General features: G+C 48.7%; 2 protein-coding genes across 3 annotated transcripts in view; one reads left to right on the top strand and one right to left on the bottom strand.

The window, feature by feature from the left end:
• Positions 1–262: 262 nt before the first annotated feature.
• cacng1b (calcium channel, voltage-dependent, gamma subunit 1b) lies at positions 263–9,633 on the top strand. Its single transcript, XM_012825557.3, has 4 exons — positions 263–829; positions 6,417–6,491; positions 7,313–7,450; positions 7,913–9,633. Exons 1-4 carry the CDS (start codon positions 589–591, stop codon positions 8,143–8,145), a joined length of 687 nt encoding a protein of 228 aa, XP_012681011.1. The 5' UTR covers positions 263–588; the 3' UTR covers positions 8,146–9,633.
• An 838-nt stretch (positions 9,634–10,471) lies between these two features.
• Positions 10,472–25,693, bottom strand: part of helz (helicase with zinc finger) — a 35,195-nt gene continuing 19,973 nt past the window's right edge. The window contains exons 17-31 of one of the 2 annotated variants that reach the window (XM_031569988.2): positions 24,981–25,099; positions 24,467–24,612; positions 23,067–23,214; positions 21,043–21,226; positions 20,670–20,898; positions 17,970–18,177; positions 16,971–17,022; positions 16,024–16,217; positions 15,602–15,809; positions 15,143–15,225; positions 14,476–15,058; positions 13,885–14,110; positions 12,842–13,436; positions 11,739–11,952; positions 10,472–11,481 (exon numbers count right to left, since the gene is read on the bottom strand). In XM_031569988.2, coding sequence (XP_031425848.1) covers positions 11,141–11,481; positions 11,739–11,952; positions 12,842–13,436; positions 13,885–14,110; positions 14,476–15,058; positions 15,143–15,225; positions 15,602–15,809; positions 16,024–16,217; positions 16,971–17,022; positions 17,970–18,177; positions 20,670–20,898; positions 21,043–21,226; positions 23,067–23,214; positions 24,467–24,612; positions 24,981–25,099 — 3,530 coding nt within the window. In that variant the 3' untranslated portion in view covers positions 10,472–11,140. Of the gene's footprint in view, positions 11,482–11,738; positions 11,953–12,841; positions 13,440–13,884; positions 14,111–14,475; positions 15,059–15,142; positions 15,226–15,601; positions 15,810–16,023; positions 16,218–16,970; positions 17,023–17,969; positions 18,178–20,669; positions 20,899–21,042; positions 21,227–23,066; positions 23,215–24,466; positions 24,613–24,980; positions 25,100–25,693 lie in introns of both variants that reach the window. The other variant, XM_012825833.3, reaches the window with a different exon arrangement.

Here is a 25,693-nt window from a genome sequence, read left to right as displayed (position 1 = left end):
AAGTACAACCACAAGGCAAGGTATGCGAAAGACAACATTCCATCGACATCTTTTCACTATAAGGGAACTACTTTCTTTAATCCGATGATGTAAAGATTTGTTGTTGACGACTAGAGCCCTAAAACTGCCCCAGATTTGACTCACGCCTTCCTGTCAGAAGTCCCAAAGGAGAACATCAAGCTTCAGGGCCATAGTGGGCTTGTGGCAAATTGGTGATGAAGCTTTTCTGTGTCATTACATCCGCCTGAAAAGCTGCGTTGTTAGCCACAGCCCATAACAGCAACACATCACGGGGAGGGAGAGTGAGAGTACCAAATCTAGGGCACTATTATCTGGCCCCTTTTTTTCCAAGCAGAGAAGCAGAGATTTGTGACCAGCAGGTTGGAGCGAGGAGACGGTCTAGTGTCTGGTAACAGAAGGTACCCCGGTTGACAGGGAGAACCCTTAGTCTCAGCACACGTCACGGAGGCAACAGCGCGTTACCCAAGGGTGAGGGAACCCTCAGAGACAGCAACAAAAACACCAAACATACCAACAGGCGCAGGGAGTACCTGAACACCTCGCAAGGTAAACAACAGCTGAGAAGCCATGCTGGAGGACAAGAAGACCAAGGTGAAGATCACGTTCTTCATCATCCTCGTGGGGATCTCCTCCATGTTTGTCGCCATAGTGACGGACCACTGGGCAGTCCTGAGCGCTCGGCTGGAGCGGCTGAACTCCACCTGTGACACAGCCCACCTGGGGCTGTGGCGACTCTGCAAGAAGTCCATCTTCATCGCCGAGGAAGACCACCAGGGCACCGCCTGTGGGCCCCTGAGCCTGCCGGGAGGTAAGGGCTTCCCTGTGTGCCCTCCGTCAAGACCCCATCTCATCCCATCTCATCCCATATCATCCCATCCATCCCATCTCTTCCCATCTCATCCCATCTCATCCCATCTCCAAGGTTCTCTTAACCCCCCGCCCAGAGGGCAGAGGGCTAGGGTGGGTTCAGAGGTAAGAGTGCAGCGGTGGGTTCAGAGGGCTATAGTGGGGTGGGTTCAGAGGTCAGAGTGCGGCGGTGGGTTCAGAGGGCTATAGTGGGGTGGGTTCAGAGGGCTATAGTGGGGTGGGTTCAGAGGGCTATAGTGGGGTGGGTTCAGAGGTCAGAGTGCGGCGGTGGGTTCAGAGGGCTATAGTGGGGTGGGTTCAGAGGGCTATACTGGGGTGGGTTCAGAGGTCAGAGGGCGGCGGTGGGTTCAGAGGGCTATAGTGGGGTGGGTTCAGAGGGCTATAGTGGGGGTGGGTTCAGAGGGCTATAGTGGGGTGGGTTCAGAGGTCAGAGGGCGGCGGTGGGTTCAGAGGGCAGGTGGCCTCTAACCTGTTTACATGTATTATGTGCTTTATAGGACTGCATGAATGGCACATTAAAATTCTAGAATATTCATTCATATACTAGTAAATATCAATTTTACATTATATGTGCAAACTGGTGGATGACATGTTTATGCAGAAGGAACTCCTAGCATGGCAAATCATGGAGAACGACCAAAGATAACTTGCTATTTTAAACCTTAGTAGGAAAACTATTATTATTCATAAGATTCATGTTTACCAAGCTCCATCAATATCTTGAACAAGTGTGTCCCAAGCTGAGTTTTTATCAAGCCAGCTGTAAACCCATTATCAATTTGTCAGTATTAGTAACAGAACACAATAGAATACTAATGTTGAATACTAGTCTTCATGCTGTTGTGTCTGAAATGGTTAAGCGTTTCACTCAGTGTGCTGTATCTCCAGGAACGGTATGAATGCTCGCCAGTTGATACAGCTCCCTGTAGACCGACTCCTCCGAAAGCAAGCATGCTGTTGCTGCTGGATAAATGATAATCAATATCACTGCTCTGTCTTCTCTCCAATAAAGTGGCTCCACAAACGCACACACACACACACACTTAGAGAGATAAAGAGAGAGAGGGAGAGAGAGAGAGAGAGACTAGTCTAACAAACAGGTCAGGCTAAACATCAGGTTGTCAGTCCCACAGGCACACACACACACACACACACACACACACACACACACACACACGCACCCACACACCAGCAGCAGGTCAACACCTTGCCTTCTCCCCTGTGTGTCCTGTACCTATCACAGGTCAGCAGGAAATGAAAAGCATGAAAGGTACTATAATGGCCACGCTTGTGACATCAGTCTCTGTGCTCCGACAGACATGTTTGGGATTGAGCCTCCTGCCTCTCTCTCAGGGGCCACCTTCACTGGTCCACTCTCCCCCCCCCCCCCCTCTCTCTCTCTCTCTCTCTTTCATTTTAGCAGCGGCAGCCAGCTACCTCTCCCCCCACCCACCCCCACAGTAATAACCGCACACTGTTTCGTCTCTACGCATCCTCCAGGCCTTCGGGTTGCTTGTAATGCTGCCGCTACTGATGCTGTCAGTTTAGCAGGCGCGTCTCAGGGCCAATAAGAGGGAATGAGGGCTGGGCCAGGCAGCGCCACGACGGAGCGTGATTGCCCACAGATGTAATTGCAGAATGGGATGTAAGGAGCACAGCGTCTGGCCCAAGAGACAGAGAACACTTGAGATATAATCAGATTTGAATGCTGAATATCAGAGCTGGGGGCAGGCCAACATATCATGTACTGTTTCAATTACAGCGCCTTTGTGCAGTGAGAGCTACAAGATGAAATGACTGTTCTTGGTAGCATGCTGATGTCATAACAGACCCTAAAATGTACGGTGCACGCAGAAAAGGATTTTCCCGTGACCAGAGCAGGCGTAAATACAGATGCAATGGTGGTGGAAATAGTAGTGGGACGACATGCAGTCATGTTTGTCATGCAAGTGCAGGGCTCCACAGCAGTGTTGCACTGGCCAATGGTGCACGTTATGGTACTGCGTATACTTTTCTAATAAGGGAAATAATAACTACAAGAGTAATCAGACAGACTATAGAGGATTTGACTTTTTCAATGGGACGTTTTAAACTATGTATGTGATTGATTGACTTTTTGGGGGGAAATCCTACAAAGCTGGTATTTTAAACCATTATCAGCAGATTAGCAGGTAATATACCTTGCCATGCTGTACATGCGTTTGTGCCTTGATAGCTGCATTTCTTGTGTGCCAGAAAACAGTGTGAAGGACAGCAAGAACACAGCATTACAAAGAGGACCTTCTGCGTGAACATATGCTGCCTATTCCAAGGAACACTGTAGCGTGGTGGGATCTGATCGCGGGAGCCTGTCAGAATGTGACCTGGGTTCAACCATGTGATTACTGCTGCCGTGCAGCAGCTGAGGGCTCTGTTGAAAAAACGAAAATGAATTTTATCTCTGTAAACCTATATCGAAAGAACAGAAAGCTGAGAGAGACAGACAGACAGACAGACAGACAGACAGACAGACAGACAGACAGACAGACAGAGAGACAGACAGACAGACAGACAGACAAACAGACAGACAGACAGACAGACAGACAGACAGACAGACAGACAGACAGACAGACAGACAGACAGACAGAGAGACAGAGAGAGAGAGAGAGAAATCCTACCATATTGACAGATGTATCCCGAGATGGGAGATAAGCGCAAACTTACTGTGATAAAATATTTAACATTAATTTATGACATGACACTAAACAGAAGCAAAACCCAGAGGAGACTGACAGAGGCAGAGAACAGAGGCAGTTCCGGTCCTCTGAGAGGGGCATGAGATGTTCTCCATGTTGTGGTGCCACTCAAACTTTGAGCTCCCGGGGGCCCAGAGTGGTGAAAGTTGGGCACAGACACTGGGGCCCCAGAGGAGCACCAGCTCGGCGCTGACCCAGATACCAGTGCTCTTAGCAGGCTAGCAGCTCCACTGGCGTCCTCTATTCACATTGACCCAGAATCTGACGGCCATTCTCTCTCTGTGTGTGTGTGTGTGTGTGTGTGTGTGTGTGTGTGTGTGTCTGTGGACAAGAGACACTCCTCTTCTATCTTCCACATTAGTCGAAGCTTCACAACATGAAAATCCTAAATGTACTGAATGTCAAAAATAGCCATAATAAGAAGGAAAAAAAGTTCTAAAAAAGACAACCACTTGTGGTGACAGATTCAGATCAGCAGCAGCAGGTCCTCGTGGTCCTGTTTCAAGCACTTGGTGTGGTGAGGGGAGACACAAAGGACGCAAGACATTAAAAACTCAACATGATAAGCTGAATGACTTCTTAATTGACCTTCTCTTGGGAATAAATGCTTTGTCATTAACAAACCAGCAAGGCTAATTTTAGTGCCAAAAATATCACTTCCATTCTTCATTTCTCCATGACAAGAGGCATGAGATGCCGCGTGCACTATAAAAACGTCAAGACCTTCATAATAAATACCAGCCATGTAAAAACAATTAAGACAAAGACAACATGAGAATAACACAAATTGGTGAAGGCATTACTCAAGCCAATTAAATTCTTCTTCCAAACACTGGGGTGTTTAACCTCTAGACACAAATATTTTGTGGCGAGGATTTAGAATGATGGGGTAAATTAACAGTAACTTGCCTTTTGGCTAAAACGACTCCTTTCATACAAAGCTATGTACCTGTGAACACTATCACTGCCAGTGCTAACCCTCGTATCATACATTCAACTGCGTCTGAAATCAATACCATGATGCATTTCATGTATGTGAAATGTTTATATTCACTAGACCACAGGACAAAAAATGTATCAACAGCCAATTCTACAAGGGAATGTTTTCTTCCTCCTGAAATGTTGTTTTGAGGGCTGTGAGGTTTTTCAGCAACAGTGACTGTAAGTTGATCACTGACCTCTATTTTCTCATGCAATGAAAAGCTGTTAATGACAAGGGACTGGGGACAATACAGTTCCTCTAAAATATCTCCTCTCCTCTCCATTCTTAAGCTCTCTTTTTCTAACTGCTCCCCCACCCTTTCTCCTCTCCTCTCTTACCTCATCTCTTTCTTTCTTTCTCTCTTTCTTTCTATTCTGCTCATTTCCATCTCTCCGCTCCTTCCCGCATCTTTCTCTGTTATCTGTTCTCTTCACTGTCCCTCCCCTCTCCCCCACCGCTTAAGTAATACAGCTGCTAAGACAAGATGGTTGCTAGGTAACCTGTGGGCTGTTTTTTTCTCTGTCATCCTGATAGAGATTCATCATGCAGACTAACAAACAGCTCCTCTGTTGCCCAGCCAGCACAGACCAGGTGCCCCCCCCCCCCCCCCCCCCCCACCCCACCCCAGCAAGGGCAGGGGAGATACATGATAGGTGAAAATTCACCCTAGTTACCTCAGGACTCCGGAGCTGCATATACTGTAAGTATATTTATTAGACAAACAACAATTGCAATTGGGCTCACTCACAAAACAAGTATGAAAGTGAAGCAATGATAAACACATCGCACAAGGTTTATATAGACAGAAGTTGAGCGTTCAGCAGAGATAACCACGTGGTGGATTTCTGATATCCGAGGCAAGGATGGAAGTTTTGCAAGGTCGGAAGAAGCACAGTTCGAACCTTCTTATCACTTCTGGTCTAAACATGCTCTTGTACATGTGCAGACTAAGTGGCACCTAATATTCTAAGTTACACACACGCAGAAACACAGAAAAGCCATGTTCCTGCTTACATAAGTACATGATTCATATAAGGTAATTAATAATACAAGGCACTTGATTATTATATTCTTAAGTCATTAACAGTGGAAATTATCTCCATCAATACACTTCTTTGCCATTTTAATCTGAATTGGAGCCCCCCCTCCATTTGAAAACCAAATAGCAGTACTTGTGCCTCCCTGTGCAGCTGATGACACAGGCACTCAAACACACAGACACCCAGTCCTCTCCAGCACACAATCATATCTGGGAGCTATCTCCCACTCTCTAGTTAAGATGGGCCACTTTCAGGTTCCCTTAGTCTATGTGTGTGTGGTTCAGCAGTGATATGGACATAGGGAGTTCCACTGCACATATACAGGCATGTGCCTATACAGCAGGGATGCTCTCACTGATGGTTAAGTTACAATGGATTTGCATGACGCAAAATGTTCCACTGAGCCATGGTCAGTAAGTACAGATTTAAATGTGTACCATAAGAGTAAATGTTAGATCTGCAAACAAACAACATACTAAGAGAATGCACCCTACTAATTCCTAATTCCTACACACGCTGTGATTCTGTCTGAAGCTGGGTTGCACTGCTTTGGCATTTGGCCTCTGCGACGCTGTGTTCCCACTTATCCTCAACCCTCCACACGTCCATCATGCATGTGCATGCGCCGCTCGCTCGTGCGACGTGGCTGCCGGCTTTTGAAAATGTCAGGCCGAGCTCACAGCGAGTTCTGCCGTGTTGCCACGACAGCCGATAACCATCAGCCCCTCGGTCTCAAAGCGACTGCTGATCACACTCTGCTCTTTTCTGCAGCGGAGAACTGCTCTTACTTCAGACACTTCACATCAAAGGAGGAGGCGGAAGTCTTTGAGGTAAAGACACAGAAAGGTAGGTGGGCCCTCTAAATGTCTTCTTAATCCCTGCGAGGGAACGAGAGAGGGAAACGTGTCTACATCCCTGGCTCAACATTAAAGATGCATTCAACGAGCAAAGCTTTTCATGATCTTTTACTGCCCATTCAATCAATGCTCTGCTAAGGAGAGCAACACCTGGAGAGGAAGCCATGGAGAAATGGAACGAGATGGAAAGCCTTGCTATAAATGGACAATTCCACCCATCTCCCAGCCCAATCTCTGGAGCACAGAGACGGTAATAGCCCCTTCACTGATGCCCCCTCACCAGGCTCACCTTTAAAACCCCTCGGATGAGAACTCAATCAGACGTAAAATGGCAGACGGTGGTGTATCATTTCGGCAATAATGTGGTCATAAGCACTGAGCCATCAGACTGTGTGTGAACAGGTCAGAGTTCACTGACCTCTCTCTGCTGTGGATCAGGGGGAGACTGAGTGATTGGCCACCTTAAACACGCCAAATGATTGCCAAATGATTCCTGCTCTGCTCTCTGAGGGTCAGCGCCTGCTCCTTCCTAAATAAAAGTGAAAGGTGAACGTCTGGAAAAATAGTGTTACCAAGCCTGTCTGATTTCTCCTAGAATGAGAATATATGTCACCCAAGCTAAATATGTCATCCAATGTCCTCTTGTTATTTTTAAAGTTAATTTGGTCGTAAAAAGTTCCACACTACGGTTCAGTACACTCACTGAGCCTATAAATATGAGAACCACGTATATGTTAGACCAAATACATCACAGTATGGCAGTTCTTGTATTTTCCAGGTGTAACACTGACTCTCCCTCCTGGTTTCCAGAGTACAACATCTCTGCTGCATCGATCGCCATCTTCAGTCTGGCTTTCACCCTCCTGGGGACTCTGTGCCTCCTAGGTGCCTTTGGGAAGGGCAGAGACTACCTGTTGAGGCCGTCTGGCATGTTCTATGCCTTTGCAGGTGAGATACAGGGGACAGCCAGCGATGGATTACCGAACAGCTCAGGGGGTCCCTAAGTGAATTTAGTTATTGTGCTGTTGAAATTTTTTTTAATTACATTTAAGCCATGTTTTGTGAGCGCACAAGATTTTTTTCGCGCGCGAAGGGGGGGCAGGGGGGCCCATGGTTTCATAATCTGTCCATGGGTACAGCGCTATACTGATGGGTTGGTCAACCAGCATCAATAGAAAGGACGAAAAACACATACATAGCAAATGCGGAAGGTTGTTAAGATTCAGAACAAAAAAACTACGCTTGTTTTTCACCTACATTAGTACACTTTTAGTCGGTACGGTCTATGATCAAATTGAAGTGGAGGACTACGAGTGATATCTAAATCATGTGCTGCCCTTTAGATTTCTAACTACGAGAGGAAAACACTTCCGTTAAACTTAACTTTTTCCTCCACCTTGCCGCCAACAGGTCTCTGCATCGTCATCTCCGTGGAGGTGATGCGCCAGTCGGTCAAGAGGATGATCACCAGCCAGGAGACCGTCTGGATGGAGTATTACTACTCATGGTCCTTCGCGTGTGCCTGTTCAGCCTTCCTCCTCCTCTTCCTCAGCGGAATCAGCTTACTGCTCGTCTCTATGCCGCACATGCCCCGCAACCCCTGGGAGACCTGCGTGGACGACGAACCCGAGCCCATAGACTAGTCTCGCTGGGGGGAGACTCCGTGTAATTGCTGTCTAAAGTTAAAGCTAAAGTTAAAGCTAAAGTTACCGCTCTCCTCAGTACCAATACATTTCCCCCCTCTGACCTGAAAAAATGCATTGGGAATAACTAGTCTCATTCACTCTGTCTTCTCAGAAGTTTAGAAACGCTTAATTGTATATATTTTTTAGTTTGTTAGCTTTTTAGGGTCAAGGGGGAGTCAGTCGGCATGTGTGGGAAATACTGGGGGTATTGGTTTTATCAGCTTGTCTTTATGTGTTTTCTAAGCCACAAGTTATTTATAATTACATGTGGAATTAAAGGATCAGTGCATTTGTTGCAATGGCTTACTGTTATGTCAACTACTGTGAGTATATAACAGTTTTCAAGTATGCATTCTAACCCTAAAATGACTAAAGCATTCAACACTAAGTGAACATTTAACTAACTGGACAGAGATATCAACAATGGAGTGGAATATTGCACAGATGTTGCAATTTGTAAACCACTACTATGTTAAACACCAATAAGTGTGAAGTGTGTTTGTGTATGTCACAGCAGCGTAGGACTTAGTGTCCTGAGCCAACCATCATAAATCCATCGTGTAGCTAATCCATCCTGATACTGTTCACTTCAGAGGTATAGTGCAGAAGGCATCCTGTAGCTAACTCCACATATATCTGCCATACAGATGTTTATCATAAGTTACGCAAAAAGATAAGATGACATTTCATAACACTAGTGCCAATAGTCATTACACAAAATGCAGTATAGTCTTTTTTTATTAAAACTATCTTATAGTAAACACAGTAAAAATGGAGAATCATGTCGAACTTGTGTCATGCGTCTTCCGTCTTTAAGTATATGCACTGCCCTATGTGCTGCTGAGGAGAACAGAGGCTGTCAGACCCCCAGGCCTTCACACTGGCAACAGATCGCTTTTGTTGTTTGGTGATGGAGAGAGAACACACGTTTACCATCTTAATCCCCGTCTCAAAAAGGTCACATGCTCACCCCTCTCAGTCTGAAATGTACAAATGGTTCTTGACTGAAAGCTTTTACTGTCAGTCAGCAGCAGTGGACATTAGGAGGCCCAAACAGATAGATGCCTCTTCTTCCCATTAGGGGAGGTTAAGATGACGTACCATGTGGTTGAAGATTGATTGGCCAACGGAAGGCACAGAAATGCAGTCCTGTTTCTTGGCCACTGCGGTCTGAAGAGAATGTGGAGCGTGAGAATGGGAGTCGTAGCATACTGGGAGAGTATAGTTTGAACTGACCTGAAGTCATGGAAGAAACTAAATGAAGGTTTACAAATGATTAGTTCAAACATTGTATGCATTTACTGGCCTGTCATCAGTGATTTACCTTTTCTATCTATTTGTCAGTCCTAGAATATAAAACAGCATATATGCTACAGCTCACGAGAGACTCGTTTACTCATGTATTTTACCGAAAATATGAAATAAAGTATTATTGCACCAAATAAACCCTTCAACAATTGTGTTTGTGTTCCGCATTGGGATTGAATGGCTCATCTTCACAATCAGCCACATGAAGGAGCAAGAGCTGTAGCTATCTGTTGACCCTGTGAGACGTGTCGGACATAACAGGAAAATAGGATTCCATTGTGTGAAAAGGAAACATGAACAGACCCGCTGATGCCCATGCAGAGGCAGCGTCTCCAAGGTTTCTCTTATGATTGACACTCAATGGAATGGCACAGCTGGTTGGAAATGGGTGGAAAAATAACATTGAAAAAAAGTAGACATCTCTTTGTACTGCTAAAAATGTGAAGGGATGAGAAAGTAATTCTTCTTAAAACCATCACTGGATTAAATTCTGGACTAAAAGTCACTTACGCGGAAAATAAAACGTAACAGCAACAGTTGAACCAGCTAATTCACTAACATGGTCTAACATTGTAGATGAGATTTTCACATTTTAAGGCAGACACTTCAGCATCTATTCTGAAGCAATTTCCTTTCTGTGCATAAGCAATAGCGTTGATGAGGAAACTCCAAAAACGAGGCATTTGATGTCTACATGTCCAAATTATGTGTGAAGGTGCAACATACACACAGGCTTCTGTAGAACAACACACAAAAAACATTGCAGAAATCGAGTCAACAAGGGGGAGAAAAAAGACTGAATGCTAAAGATGCTAAATGATTCAAATACACTTAATTTCCTCATCAGTTCTCAGTGAAGTATTTCATTCTAAATTATTCAAATACACTTTTCCTCATCAGTTATCAGTACAGCATTTCATTCAAATGCTTCGGCTTTTTTGTTGTGAAAGGAAAGACTGCAATCTGGAGACGTGGGTCTATTTCATTCAGGTCTTTTTATTCATATGTACAGTTCTGAGAAAAGGGTTGTCTACATCTATACAACTTTTTATATAGTTTTTTTTTTGTGTATGTGTTTGCGTGTGTGAGAGAATCAACTGACCACTCAGCTGCTAGCACAAGGAAACACACCGATATTGATAAAAGGAAGAATTCAACATCATCTCAAAATGAAAAGCCAGCTGAAGAGAAAAATATATATAAGAAAAATCACTTCAACAATTTTACTTTTTTATGAATCGATGCAAACAAAGCAGACATAATTCCTGAAAAGGGGGAAGCAGAGGACAGGCAACTGAGTGGTTAGCTAATTCACTTATATGTTTTTAAAAATCTTTTTTTTTTCTTTTTTATTCATTTGTTTGTCCCATAAATCTTTTTTTTGTTTTTTTTTCCTGTGATTTTTGTATTCGCCCAACATTTTGGTATAACTTTGAATATATGTTTAATTTCGTTTGCAAAATCACAATTGTCAAACTGTAAAAGAACGACTAGCTAAATTAAAAGTAAAAAAAAGAAAAGAAAATCGCGGAGAAAAAAAACCTAATCAGACAAAATAATTTTTTTTCTTCATTTTCTTGATTATTTTTCCATTTTTTTTTTTTCATATAGATTTCATTTTTTTGTTTACAGGTATGCATTTGATTTATTTAAAATAGGAGTAATACCCATTGCTACTGTTTGAACTGCCTATGTTAAGCTCCTGTAACAGAGACAGGGGGTTGTTGTTTTTCTTGGCCTGCTCGGGGGTGGGCCGTGGTTTTGGGGGGGCCCGCAGGGCGCTGGCGTACGACATGGTGGGGGTCTTGTGGGGCCCGGCGGGGCTGGGGCTGCCCCCTCCCCCCGGGTCAGGAGGGGTTTGCTTGCTGGGCAGGAGCGGAGGGAACTGTCCATGATGCTGCAGAGACGTGGTGCTGGGAGGGTGTGGGGCCGCCTGGAGGACCTCCGCCTTCCCACCATCCTCCGCGGTATTCATGGCCTTAGTAACTGTTGAGAAACAGCGAGGTCACATTAGTGTTGTAAGGGGTCGCTCAACACTGTAAATGCACAGCTAATTACCACAAGCGCAATTTATTTCATTTTATCCAACACACAGGATATCAATAGGGATTCTAAAAGGTCTTTTTCACATACGTAGTTGCTTGATAAAACTCTTCCATTACAGTAGCAGAAATACATCAATGTACAAGTGAACCAATCTACTACGAGAACCAAAGTGTGAACTAGGTTCCTGGGTGCCGTACCTATGTTGTCCCTGTGAGGGGCCAGGGGGCTCGCTCCGTTGCATGGAATGTTGTGGAGGGAGGCGGGGCCGCTGGAGGGCCACAGCTCGGCGGGAGGGAACCGGCAGGGGGGCGCGGGGGGCTGTGGGTCCTGAGGGCTGTCAGGGTACGACTGGGGAGAGCTGGACGAGATCCGCCGCTGGTAAAGGGGCCGGCCGGGACCCCGGGGTTCATACTGCAGCGAGAAGAGTGAGGGAGACAGGATGAGAGAACGAGAGAGAGAGAGAGAGAGAGAGAGAGAGAGAGAGAGAGAGAGAGAGAAAAAGAGAGAGCAGGCAGAGAGAGAGAGAGAAGTTGTAAAGGGGACCAAAGAGGAGAGAAAGGCATGAATGTTAGGGTAGAAACAACAACTTTTCTTTTGCGGGAAACAGCTTAACACAAATCAACACTTCACTGCAGCTCCCAACACCTTGGCTGGCAGGGCGTGTCCGTGGCAACGGGGAGCGGGGGGGGCTTGGTACCCATCAGGGAGCTCATAGGCACCTGCTTCAACCTGTTAGCTGCCACTGCGCTACTAATCACACCAACACTGAAATTATTCTCTGTAAAAGCATGAATTCTTTGCAGGCTCAGACAGCTCCTGTATAACAGGCATGGGGGGACGGACGCTACCAAAGTATCAAAACAGGCTCTCTGCGTTCGGCACATAAAGACAGGACTGGCACACAGTTATGTTCAGGATTAAGAGCCCTTGATTCATAGATGTACACCGCAGGTTCTTACACGCAACAGAGAAGGGCATTGCGTCAAGCTATTTTGCTTACCAGAGCACATTCATTTGGCCATTTCATTCAGTGCCTTCATTATGTCACACACACATAACGCACAGCTTGTTGCCCTTTCTAATTAGGGCCCTCAGTGTGAGGTTTTATATCACACTCTGGAGAGTATAGATAGGATAATATGTGTATATATGTGTTTTATATCACACGCTGGAGAGTATAGATAGGATAATATGTGTATATATGTTTTTTTCACTGGCTCTACTCTCTGTACACAGTTAGCATGTATGTGTGTGTGCCTGTGTGTGTGTGTGTGTGTGTGTGTGTGTGTTGCTTGCTCACCTCTTCTAAGCTCTGCAGGGCAGTGTGTGTGGCCTGTTGTTGTTGCTGCTGCTGCTGTTGCTTATGCTGCTGCTGCAGCAGGAGAGGGCTGTGCTCGGGCCGCGGCCCCAGGCTCTGGAGGCCCAGAGGCAGGCCGTGCTGACCCAGCATGTGGCCCTGAGCCAGACCCGGGTGCCCCCACGCCGCCTCCGGCAGCAGGTACTTGAGAGGCAGGGGCGCAGGGTGGCCCTGGTGGTCTGGGGGCAGGGGGAAGGCCTGGTGGGGGGGGTAGGCCTGCTGCATGTCGCCGCGGCCCTGATCCGGGTAGCCGTGGAAGGGGCCAGCCGAGGAGGCGGAGGAGTGGGAGGGCGAGGGCATCTCCCCGCCTGGGGCTCCACGCACCTGCTGCTGGCGGTACTGCAGCAGGCGAGACTGAGGGGGGGGCATGTCGGGGGGCTCACGCTGCTGCTGCTGTTGTTGCTGCTGCTGCTGTTGTTGTTGCTGCTGTTGTTGTTGTTGCTGCTGCTGCTGCTGCTGTTGTTGCTGCTGCTGTTGTTGCTGCTGCTGCTGCTCATAATGCTCCTGTGCAGACATCTCACGCAGCAGCCCGGGGTACCTGCTGCAACAAAGGCAGAGAAGAGAGGTAGTCAGACAGACACACACACACACACACACACACACACACACACACACACACACACACACACACACACACACACACACACACACACACACACACACACACACACCCTTCTATAACAATAAGAGAATAGTTCTGCCAGCAGCTATCAAGGTTGCACTACACCACTGAAGTGTATTTCTAGTGAATAGTACTCTAAATGTCTGCTGACGGTCTGTAAATATAACACTTATCACCACCATACCGATTTGTGTGCACAGGAGCACAAAAAACAAACCTTGTTGAGCATTTATCAAAACCATAAAAACAAACTGCTCTCCTAGTCAGTAGGCAACATTGTAACATTGCTTTGAGATGCAGAGATTGGTTTTCTTCCCCGGACCATCCCAGGTAAGGGGGGTAGGATGGCCATCTTCCTGCTCACCTGGTGAGAGGCGCTCTGGGTGGGCCGTCCTCCTCTTGCGGGGGCGGGAGGCCCCAGCCTGTCCTGATGAGCTGCTGGGGGAGCCGCATGCCTGGCTGCCCCAGGTGGGAGAGGGGCTGCATGGGGAAGGCGGCCATGCCCGGGGGCAGGAAGGGGGCGTGCTCGCCCCACTGGCCCAGCCGAGCCTGCTGGGACATCAGCTCCAGACTGGACGAGGCCTGGGGGTCTGGGGGGAGAGAGAGAGAGAGAGAGAGAGAGCGAGCGAGAGAGAGAGAGAGAGGGAGCGAGAGACAGACAGACATCTTGCTTTAGTAAGCGCCAGGCTGCTCCAGAGGAACCAAAACAATCCCAGTGTGCCTTTCATGCAGTGACCCCAATCATAGTACTCCCTAAAGAAGTTAACGAGTTATGCTAATGAGCCAAACCAGATGTTTGGTAAACAAATGACAATGAAATTTGAAATTTGAGAATGAAAATCCCCTCAATAACATTACATTCTAGATTATATCAGATCATATTAGTATCGATACCATGTTTAAAAATTCATGACATGAAAAGATTTATTTCAGAGCAATACAAGTGGGAGCTTACCGAGTCCCTCACCCATTCCAGAATCCAGAGCGTCCTCCCCGTAGCTGTTGACGTGCATGTTCTGATGGTGTGTGTGTGCATGCTGGTGAGCGTGCTGGGCGTGTGCGTGCTGCACAGCGAGCTGCTGCGGTTGCGGCGGTGCTGCGGCTGCAGATGGGGGCATCGCTCTCAGCGCCCCCTTCAGGTCCTCGGGCACGGCAGGCTGATCGGAGGAGTCCCCCTCCAGCCCCGGCGACTGGAGGGCCCGCGGGAGGAAGAAGGAGGTGGGGGGAGGGGCGTTGGGCGTGGGGAAGGGCGGGCCCTGGTGGGGGGGCATGCGCAGCGGGCCTGGGCGGGGCAGGCCGTAGGGCGGCTGTTGCTGCTGCTGGAACTGCTGGCCGCCGCCGGCCGCGTGCGGAGGGGGGAACGCCGGGTGGTGGTGCGGGGGCATGTGGTGCTGGGAGGTCAGGTGGGGGAAGCCCAGGGGCCTCTGGGGGCCCGGGGGCGTGCCGGAAGTGGCGTCTTTGCGGAGGAGGCGCCCGGCGGGGTAGCCCAGGGGGCCGACTGCTTCGGGGCTCCTGTTGGGCCCCTGGTCAGACTCTCCCTGCAAGAAGACACAACAGTTACCCACAGAGGCAGGGGGACACAGGGGGATATGGCGGGTTGTGAGAGGAGGTAGAGTGCACACCTGCTTGTCCTTCAGCTCAGGAGCTTTCCTCTCCGGGGTCAGGAGGCGGCCGTGCTCCACCTTCCCATTCATGTCCATTTTACCTGTGAAGCACACATGGGAAGTGTTAACCACCATACCAACAGCAAGCTGAATCTAGCGAGGACCTGTACTCTTGGTTACTGTAAGGGCTAGGTGTTATTATGTAAAGCCAGGGTGTTCAAAAATATATAGTGTTACTTTATTTATATGTGATGTGAAAGGTGCTACTATAGGAGCTGGTGTTGATGTTACTGCTGTTACTGGGGGAGCAGTTGACACATCAAGTTGTGTGACTGGGGTGAAAGTAGAAACCCTGATGTTACCGTGGAAACTGTCACCATAGGAACTGACAAGACTCAGTAACAATAGGAGCTGGTATGGGTGTACCAATATGTCTGGCGTGACTGATACGAGAACTGTGGTAATGTGTGGCTGTACCCGCGGCATTGGCGTCTTGCAGGAGCTCCTTGTCTGTGCTGGACTGGGGCGTGAGGCCGAGGGGGGAGGGGTGGCTGAGGCCGTACAGGCCCGGAGAAGCTCGACTGGTCGGCTGGCGAAGGTTCAGGTTGTAGGCGGCCATGGCTGCCTGGTGGTTGATCAGCCTGGGATCCATGGGGAAGCGGCTCTGGTAGCCCGGCCAGGGGAGCTGTGGTAGGGGAGACCAGACCAGACCAGACCAGAGGGTTTTAAAGTGGAGACATTTGTGAATCATTTCTATTATATATATATATATATATATATATTTAGATTTATATGCACTCTGGACAATTCATCTGTCTAGTCCTGCTCCAGAGCTTTGATCTATTGTGGATTGGTCCAATTCTGTACTTGTGGACCGGAGAATAGCTGACTGTACTTACAGGTAAAGGCATGGGCATGACCATGTTGGCCCCGTAGACCGCAGGCACGTAGAGGATGGAGGCCCCCGTGTGGGGGTCCACCCTCTGGACTGGGCTGGGGGACTTCCCTGCGGAGCCTGTGGCCCCTCCACCAGCCACCGGTGGGGTAAACGCCTGGATGGGGTTTCCCATGAGAACAGCAGCACTGGACTGAACTAAAGAGGGGGAGGGAGAGGAGGAACATAAATTAAAAAAGAGGAATGGGAGCAGACCCAGAGACAGAAAGAGATGTGAGGAGAGACGGAGAGGCCCTGGTGTCAACATGAGCAACCAGAGTAGCCCTTCCTCTTCCCAGCCGTCTCTCCAAAGTCCTCCACACACACTCCACCAGATGCTTTAGGGAGCCCTTCTCACACACACACACGCACGCCCGCACGCGGGACGCTAATGAGAGTCATTTAGACAAGTAGTTCCATCATGTGCTGTTCTGTTTACACCGACTCCTGATCCACTCCACAGCCCTCTCATCCTCTCAAGGCCCTGGAGGCCTGCAGTTAACCGCTAGTTTACACCTCTCTTTCCTCCTCTCTTCCCCCTCTCCTTCCTCCCCTCTTCCCCCTCTCCTCAGCGATCTCTCCTTGGCTGCCCTACAGACGATTGACCTCGATTCGCAGTGACGTTTTTTGGAAAGCGCTCTAATAATATCACACCCCAAACTTATGAAAGGGGGCTGAAGCGTTTGCTACTATGGCAGCTGCACGTCACTGCATTGACCTTTACATGTCAAATACAACTAAAGTAAATGTAATAACACATAAACTTAATAGAAATGTTGTTAAATACAAGTTGACAAGCATTAGCAAGAGCCACATGAAAAATTCCATTTAAAACCAGAAAGCAATGTGTGTGAAAGAGACAGACACAGACAGACAGACAGACAGACAGACAGACATTGATTCATTCCTTACCGAACCCTTCTGGTGCGAAGTGCTCCGAGTGGTTCGCCAGTGTCCCCTTGGCCTGGAGGAGAGAAGAGCAGAGACAAAATGGTTTAGCGATGCAGAGGTCATGAGGTCACGGGGTCAGGGGCGGACAGGTGCGCCCCACTTCGTCACAATATGGCAGCATTGAGGAGAAACAAGAGCACTCAACGTTCCAGAATGCCTGAGCCTCCACTGTTTGGGCTGGGGTGGTGGTTCTGATGGTTTGGGCTGGGGTGTGGGGCTGATGGTGTGGGGTGTGGGGCTGATGGTTTGGGGTGTGGGGATGATGGTTTGGGGTGTGGGGCTGATGGTTTGGGGTGGGGGTGTGGGGCTGATGGTTTGGGGTGTGGGGCTGATGGTGTGGGGTGTGGGGCTGATGGTTTGGGGTGTGGGGCTGATGGTTTGGGGTGGGGGTGTGGGGCTGATGGTTTGGGGTGGGGGTGTGGGGCTGATGGTTTGGGGTGGGGGTGTGGGGCTGATGGTTTGGGGTGGGGGTGTGGGGCTGATGGTTTGGGGTGGGGGTGTGGGGCTGATGGTTTGGGGTGTGGGGACGATGGTTTGGGGTGTGGGGACGATGGTTTGGGGTGTGGGGCTGTTAATGAAATGATAGCTGTGGCTTGGCAGCCCAGCGCTGTCGTGTGCCTGAGTGAAAATAGCGTCCCACTTTGGGAGGAGAGTGCTGGTGTGTGCCTGAGAGAGAGAGAGTGGTGGCCCAACTTGGGAGGAGAGTGCTGGTGTGTGCCTGAGAGAGAGAGAGGGGAGTGGCCCACCTTGGGAGGAGAGTGCTGGTGTGTGCCTGAGAGAGAGAGAGTGGTGGCCCAACTTGGGAGGAGAGTGCTGGTGTGTGCCTGAGAGAGAGTGAGTGGAGTGGCCCAACTTGGGAGGAGAGTGCTGGTGTGTGCCTGAGAGAGAGTGAGTGGAGTGGCCCAACTTGGGAGGAGAGTGCTGGTGTGTGCCTGAGAGAGAGTGAGTGGAGTGGCCCACCTTGGGAGGAGAGTGCTGGTGCTTGCTGGAGGCCTGCGGCGGGGGCATGGAGCGGAGGGCGCGGGGGATGAACTCAGGGGCCAGGGGGTTGAGCACGTAGGTCTTCTTCAGCTCCAGTGCCTCCAGCTGGGCCTTGATCTGCTCGAAGGAGATGCCGTGCAGGCTGTTGTTGTCATGGCAGATGGAGATAAACGTCTCCCAGAACTTTCTGTAGGGGTTAAACACACACACACACACACACACACACACACACACACACACACACACACACACACACACACACACACACACACACACACACACACACACACACACACACACACACACACACACACACACACACACACACACACACACCATTATAGATATGAACACACAAGACACAACTCATTTGCACTCGGCTGGGAGCTGTAAGCCCAACACATCTGAGTGTTAGGACATCTCCATACAAAGCTTCAATAGAAAGGGTTGCCATGTATTTCACTGAGTTAGAACAAACAGACCCTATTTAGCAGAGTTGACCCTGGACATGGGTCCCTGCCACGTGACTGATATCTGTACACATCGTCAGGGGGAAGCGAGAGTTACTGCTTAGCAACTGACCAATACTGAAGCTCGAAAGGTTGACAAGCCTTCCACCCCCACTCCGCATCACTTGTTCAAAACACACAGGTCTGTGCAATCACAGGGTACAGAGTGCGATTAAAATAACGTTGGCAAAAGGGAACCGCAAAAAGCTTCTCGCCTTGCCAGAACCGAGGGGGTCATGCTTCGTGCCCACTCAAAAAGTGAAGTTAATGAATAAATGAATAAAAGTAATCCAAGGGAGGAAGAAAAAAAAAAAAGACAAAACAAGCACGCGCTCACACACAGATTGACTTAATTGCCAGGGCTCTGGGCTTGACATTTCCTGTGGTCTGAGCTTCAGTGATTGGCTGAGCATGAGGCAGTCTCCATGGAGACGGCAAAGAGCTGCAGCTGCGAAAAGGAGAGCGAACAAGCGAGAGATAGCGAGAGGGAGCGAGTGAGAGATAGGAGTGAGAAAGAAAGAGATAGATAGAGAGAGGAAGCGTGAGCGACACACAGAGTGAGAGAGAGACAGATACAGAGGGGGCCTGTTGCATGTTGCTGTGGATCAGTGAGGGTCTCTCACCTTCCCACTAGCGACAGCACCAGAGCCCCGAGTGGGAGCAGAGCTGGCATCAGCACAAACAACACACACCACAAGCGCCCGGCAAAGCTGCTCCCCTGCACCCCACCTGTTTATGGCTGTCTAACTCTGTGTGTGTGTGTGTGTGTGTGTGTGTGTGTGTGTGTGTGTGTGTGTGTGTGTGTGTGTGTGTGTGTGTGTGTGTGTGTGTGTGTGTGTGTTTGTGTGTGTGTTCGCTCATGAGTGTGTGGTGGAAGTAGTTGGCTTCATCATCTTCAGCAGGCAGATTCAATGTGACATTTCCAAACCAGTACAATTACAAACACTCACACCAGCCTGCAGACAAACTCCAGCGCTGCATCCTGTGATGTGAAAATGCCAGACTCACAGCTGCGTGAGGAACTGGTGCTCTTCACCACAGTGTGAAGCAATGGCACAGTTCACCAGGGGTGCAACAACGCTCCGTAGCTATAGCCTGACACGTTTTTAATAATAAACCATCACCATCGTCTATGAAGATGAGACAATTTTTCATTTTTAAATCAGTCTTTGGCAGCAGGGAAACAGGGAAATGTTTCTGATACCCAAATATGATTGACTTAAATGTTTCTGATGATTGCATAGACTATTCACCATGTATGCCTAATCCATATTTATTTATTCGAGTTGCCTGACAACAGAACTAGCAGGGTTCCCTTGTTTGTCATTGGTGATGCTAATGTTCACCACACTAGCTTGGTTGCTATTAAGCTTAATGGTGGGCTATGGTCTAATTGCCATTGCAGGCTACATTGAGATGTTTTAATAGCAGTGACAAACAATAAGGAGACTTTGGGCACAGTGTCATCACCTGGCTGTCACCAGGTCTGCGTGCGTTAACTGTGACAAGGGAAGTGGAGCCGGGAGGCGGAGGGGCTTGAGTGGTCTCACAGAATACGAACTCAAACACAGTTGTCAGGCGTAGTTACAGCACACCTTTCAGTGAAAACTGATGCAATGAGCCAGTTAAAATGGTATAAAAAAAACAGGGATCTGCTTTTTTAAAAATAAATAAAATACATACATTTAGCATTTTACACTGGAGTCTGCAGGATAAGGGGAATATAAGGAAATTTTTTTTTTCTTTTATATATTTTTTAGAACATTTACAGCTATTTTGTAAATGTTAATGCGAACTGGAATGAATACGAACTGTGAGATCCTAGTTTGTTTTCAGTCTTACTTTGTTGAATATATTGTGAGTGTATCAAACCGTGAGCCCTGAACTGTGAGTTGACTGTATCGTTCCACAACCCCTCTCCAACACATCCTTACTTTGAGCCTTACTTTAAGCACAGGGGTGTAGTGCACCATCACTGTACCATTCCATGACGACCTTTTCTGAATTCCAAAGTTTATTTGTAATTTGTAACATTCTGTCAATGTGTTAAGAAAAATGAAGGATTTCGCTAGCTTTCAAGTGTAGAACCTTCTGGTTCCTTCTTCTAAAGGCACACATTATGTGTGTGTGTGTGTGTGTGTGTGTGTGTGTGTTGGAGGAAGTAGCTCACCTGCAGCGCCCCACCGAGCAGAGGGCAATGGGGTCTCCCACCACGGCCACCAGGGACTGGGCGCGGGTGATGGCCGTGTTGAGCAGCTTGTAGTTGGACAGGAAACCGTAGTCCAGGTCCTCGGTAGAATCTTCCACCAGCTGCTCCTTGCGTTTGATGGCCGTCTGCTTGTGCTTGCACGTGTGGCGCGTGCGGACCGTGCTCAGGAACAGCACCCGGAACTGTTTGCCTGTAGGGGAGGGCAGGGGTCAAAGGGCAAAGGTGAGGTGTCAGCAGGCAACCCAGGCAACACTGCACCCAAATGTATGTTCAGAGTAAGTGTGTGTGTTCATATGTCCCTGTGTGTCCACGTGTGTGTGTGTGTGTGCCTCACCCTGCACGTTGAGCACCCTCTCCACACTGACGTCAGGCATCCTCTTCTTGCGCAGCTCGGCGCGGATGCGGAAAACCTGGTCGGCATACGGTGACACCACGCCGATGCTGCCGTCGTCCAGCTTGCCCCAGGCCACTGGCCACTTCCGCCGCATCTCCTCCACGCGCTCCACGATCTCAAACACCTGCAGCGGACACACACACACACACACACACACACACACACACACACACACCGTCAATGACCACTCAACACTACTGCAGACACACACACATATATACAGAGAGAACTATACAGGAAAATGAATCCAACTCACAAAAATAACAACACACAGTCACATGCAATCACACACCTCTATAGAGACAAATGTGACTTCCAATGAATAGACAGCATCCTGTTACAACAATGGTGAGCTAATGATGCCTGTTGACGCTAAGTGAGACAGGAGCCTCATAGTAACCATACATACACACACACACACACACATATACAGTATATATATATATATATATATATATATATACACACACACACACTTGTCAGTGTGTGTGGTGAATCTGTGTGTTTTGTCTTAAAAAATGTGTTGTGCGTCATCACAGTGGAGTAGCTGACACACCTACTCCTCTCAGTAAGACCTCGCATTCAGTACTAATTTAACCAGCGCCAACAGGTTTGGAAAAGGCTGATACGCACAGAGAATTACTCCTCGAACAAACAACAGGGGCTGATACACACAGAGAATTACACCTCAAACAACAGGGGCGATACGCACAGAGAATTACTCCTCGAACAACAGGGGCGATACGCACAGAGAATTACTCCTCGAACAACAGGGGCTGTTGAATGCAGGCTCTCCTGCTGAGAGCCCATACCGGGCCCTACACACAGGCCAGACGCCCATCATTTCAACCCATTTCACCTGGAAACTCTAAAAGCCCAATCAGTGTGTCAGTGTGTGTGTGTGTGTGTGTGTGTGTGTGTGTGTGTGTCCAGGCAAATGCTTATGACTCATACTGCTGCAGACCCTCTCCAAGTCAAGTATGTGTGTGTTCATGAGTGTGTGTCATTGGACTGGACGCCCCCCAGCCCCTACTGCCCCGGTCTGGTGTGTGTGTGTGTGTGTGTGTGTGTGTGTGTGTGTGTGTGTGACTCACTCCCCAGTCTCACATAACGAGCCACTCAAAGTCTGAAGAGTTGTTCTTGACTTCTAGTTCCTGTGGTCACAAACATGACCATCATCATCCTCCTCCTCCTCTCCTCTCCGGTTCTTCTAGTGCACAGACCCAACACATAATCCTGCTCGTCACCTCTTCTATGAAATGCTCCTCTTCAAAATCTGAACTTGATGGCACCCATTAACAATAATAACACACTTAACTGCACCATGAACCCCTGGTCTTACACTGGCATGAAGGCTTCTCCACCTGGAGTGGAGTCTAGGAAACTCTGCCCAAGTTCAGAGAGCAGTTGGCGTGGGTCATTATCTAGAGGCTCTTCTCTGCCTGCTCAACTGTTACCAAGGACTGTGGTATAAGTCCTTCCCCATCCGTGTGTTTGGACCACTTGCTGAAGTCTGTTTAAATGAGTGACCTTAGGCTAATGCGGTTTGTGATCTTCTAAGTTTGTTTGAGTTGAGATTGTCTGAGGACATTACACTGGAGGTTACTGTTATGGTAGGGTGGGGAGGAGGAACGGTCTCTGTCTCACTGAGTTGTGAGGTTAAGAGACACCTCAAACCTCACACGCAAGGGAGCAAAACGTCTCCAAACAGCGTCGTAAACGGATCCACATTGACATCCATGTGCTATCATGAGGCTAACCTTAACCCTTACAAAAACCCAGGCAGCGTGCGATTACACAATTTGCACCTCCTTCTGTGTTGTGGGACCTCTGTGAACCAATGGCAACATTCTGGAAGTGTGAAAAGGCGTCCAAACAGGTGTTATGAGGAAGAGGAAGAGGGCCGACTGCGCTCCACCATTGAGGGCGAGAGGCCGAGAGCGAAAGCGTGGTCTGTGTCTCACCTCGGCGTTGTTGTAGTACGCCGTGCTGTTCTTCTCCTGCACATCCTCGCCTCGCGCGGTGAAGAAGGTCAGCGGGTAGAAGTCCTTGTGCGGGGGCTGCTTCCCACTGGCCATCAGCTTGCCCTCGTAGAACAGGTCTGACGTGTAGCTGGAGAGAGAGAGAAGAGGGAACACGTCAGAGCCCACTCTATAAAGTTCAGTTTTAGCTTGTCTACTTAGCGTAGTTATTCAGCAGACACGCATCATATATTATAGTATTATTATATCATACTATAGTGACAGAGAGCAGGCCAGGACATTTGGCCATTACCAGACTGACACATACTTGCAATACGGTTACCAAACGCCCATATGCCCCATCACCACACACGCAGAGGCACGCACGTACGGTTCACACACGACTTTCTGTTCAGCAGCTGCTACACCGTTCAGTCTCTTTCCCTGACTTGTGGATTGTGGGAAAACAGCTGATAAACTGAAGAAGTGTTGGTGTCAGTGGCACTGGTACAGTCGGCCTCCGATTCTTCACCATACCCTGCCGTCAGCTGTCGCCTAAGATTGCCCAATACCGCCTGGCTTCAGATTGGAAGTCTCGAGGCAGGAAGCCGGGAGGAGCTGGCCAAGTCTGTAACCTTTCAGTGTCACAAGCCAATGCATACAGGGGCGGGCGTGCAAACAGCTGGACAGTGCACGCTGATTTTAAGTTGAGCTATTCCTCCTGAACAGATGCTAAGGAAATCTTTCCCGGTCTGAGCACACCCAAACGCAGCGTGTCTACATTAGGATCTGGGTGGGTAGGATGCTTGGACCTCAAGGGTCCTACATTGTGTAGGGGGGGGGGGGTAAGTCTCTTGTGACAGAGAAGGGGGAGTGGTGGGTGACAGAGAGGGCCCTCCCCTCCCCTCCAATAAGGTGACACTCAGGTAATCTGCCAGCTCTTCTCAATGGGGAATGTTTGTCAGACAGGCAGCGTGTGTGTGTGTGTGTGTGTGTGTGTGTGTGTTACAAGATGTACTTAGATGTGTGTGTGACAATATGTGAAAGCGTGCGCTTCGGTTTGTGCCCGTAGTGCCATTGGGGACTGAGAAAGTGTGAGCACACATCGGGGGACAGTGTGTGTGTGTGTGTGTGTGTGTGTGTGTGTGTGTGTGTGTGTGTGTGTGTGTGTGTGTGTGTGTGTGTGTGTGTGTGCGAATGCGCACTGCTGGGAGGTGTAATAGGGGGCAGTAATTCTGCCTATGTCTTTGCCAGCGAGAGGGAGTGAGCAAGCAGGTATGTGAAGAGACAGAGAGGTTGAGTGCGTGTGTGTGTGTGTGTGTGTGTCTCAAGAGACGGCGAGTGCGCATGAGGGTCCTTGGGGCATGGGCGGGTAGTGGTGGGATAAGGCGGCTCTCACTTACTTGATGATGGCCTCGTGGGAGCGGTAATTCTCACACAGCAGGATGCGGCACGGGTCCACGGGCGGGTAGTGCTCATACAGCCGGTCCAGCAGAGACACATGCAGGTTACGCTCCCGGGCAAACTCACTGTATACAAACGGGCTGAGCTGTGTACACACACACACACACACACACACACACACACACATCAGTTAAACTGGCAGATATGCTGCATTTCTATGGGTCACAGATGTTTTCAGATGTTAAAGGTGCAATAGAATACTACATTTTCATGCTGCAATATTGCTGACAAGAATACTGCACTTTATGCTAGGAGGGAGGTGGATCTCCTAATGGACTGCAATGGCTCGGTTTACAGTTCCGTATACCTCTATTATAAAACTGAGCTCTTGCTAACAGATGAACCTCAGGCAATGCTCATTCACTGGTTTCACAGTTTATTGAGTTTATGGTGTGTTATTTTCTCAGCCCAGAGAGAGAGAATGAGAGAGAGAGAGCAGTACTGGGGCAGTACCTGCATGTGATCTCCTGCCAGCACTATCCGGGTGTTCTTGGTGGCCAGGGCCAGGGGCATGATGGTCTCGCTCTCCATGGCCTGGGCAGCCTCGTCCAGCAGGATGTGGGTGAAGAGACCTTTAGGAGGAGATGGGGAGGCAAGACAAACATTCAGCACAGGACAGGACAGGAGTGCAGAGGCCACATGGGCCTCCTCAGAGCATGGGAGGGGTTGGAGGGGGCTGGAGTCTGCCACTTATTTAGGCAGAGAGGGAGTCTATCAAATAAACCAAAATAGGATCAAATGGAAATAAGAGCTTGGAATTGAGGAAGAAGTGGACCCCTGTGTGTCATCAGATTCACACTGATCAGACACATGCGCACACATAAACACAAACAGACATGCACACACACACACACACAAACAGACAGACAGCAATTACCAGACTGGTGAAAAAACCCAAATGTTATGTTTGCTCTGGGGCTGAAACATAATGACGCTTCTGCGAGTTCTGCCAGGTAGTCTGATGATTAAAATGCTCCCAATGACTTCCTCTTGTAAATAGGTTTCAGCAAGAGGAACTGGTACACACTGGCTTTATGATGCTCACTTTGCATATGATAGTCCTGCTGGTATGAACTGGTTTGAAATATTCTGCTATGACATGCTACTAATCTGTATGCTGCTTTAACAGTCAGGTTCAGGGATGCTGGTACGTGTTGCTATGGCAA

Source organism: Clupea harengus, chromosome 1 (assembly GCF_900700415.2).
Source record: "Clupea harengus chromosome 1, Ch_v2.0.2, whole genome shotgun sequence".
In the NCBI taxonomy this organism is placed as follows: Eukaryota; Metazoa; Chordata; class Actinopteri; order Clupeiformes; family Clupeidae; genus Clupea; species Clupea harengus.
Note: the sequence above shows the minus strand (reverse complement) of the source record. Positions and strands in the feature narration are given on the sequence as shown.

Bases quoted from the DNA above. Each gene is read 5' to 3' on its own strand.
- cacng1b (XM_012825557.3), top strand. From the start codon at position 589: ATGCTGGAGGACAAGAAGACCAAGGTGAAGATCACGTTCTTCATCATC. The intron at 830-6,416 runs GTAAGGGCTTCC...TCTTTTCTGCAG, and splicing joins GCCCCTGAGCCTGCCGGGAG to CGGAGAACTGCTCTTACTTC. The intron at 6,492-7,312 runs GTAGGTGGGCCC...CCTGGTTTCCAG, and splicing joins TGAGGTAAAGACACAGAAAG to AGTACAACATCTCTGCTGCA.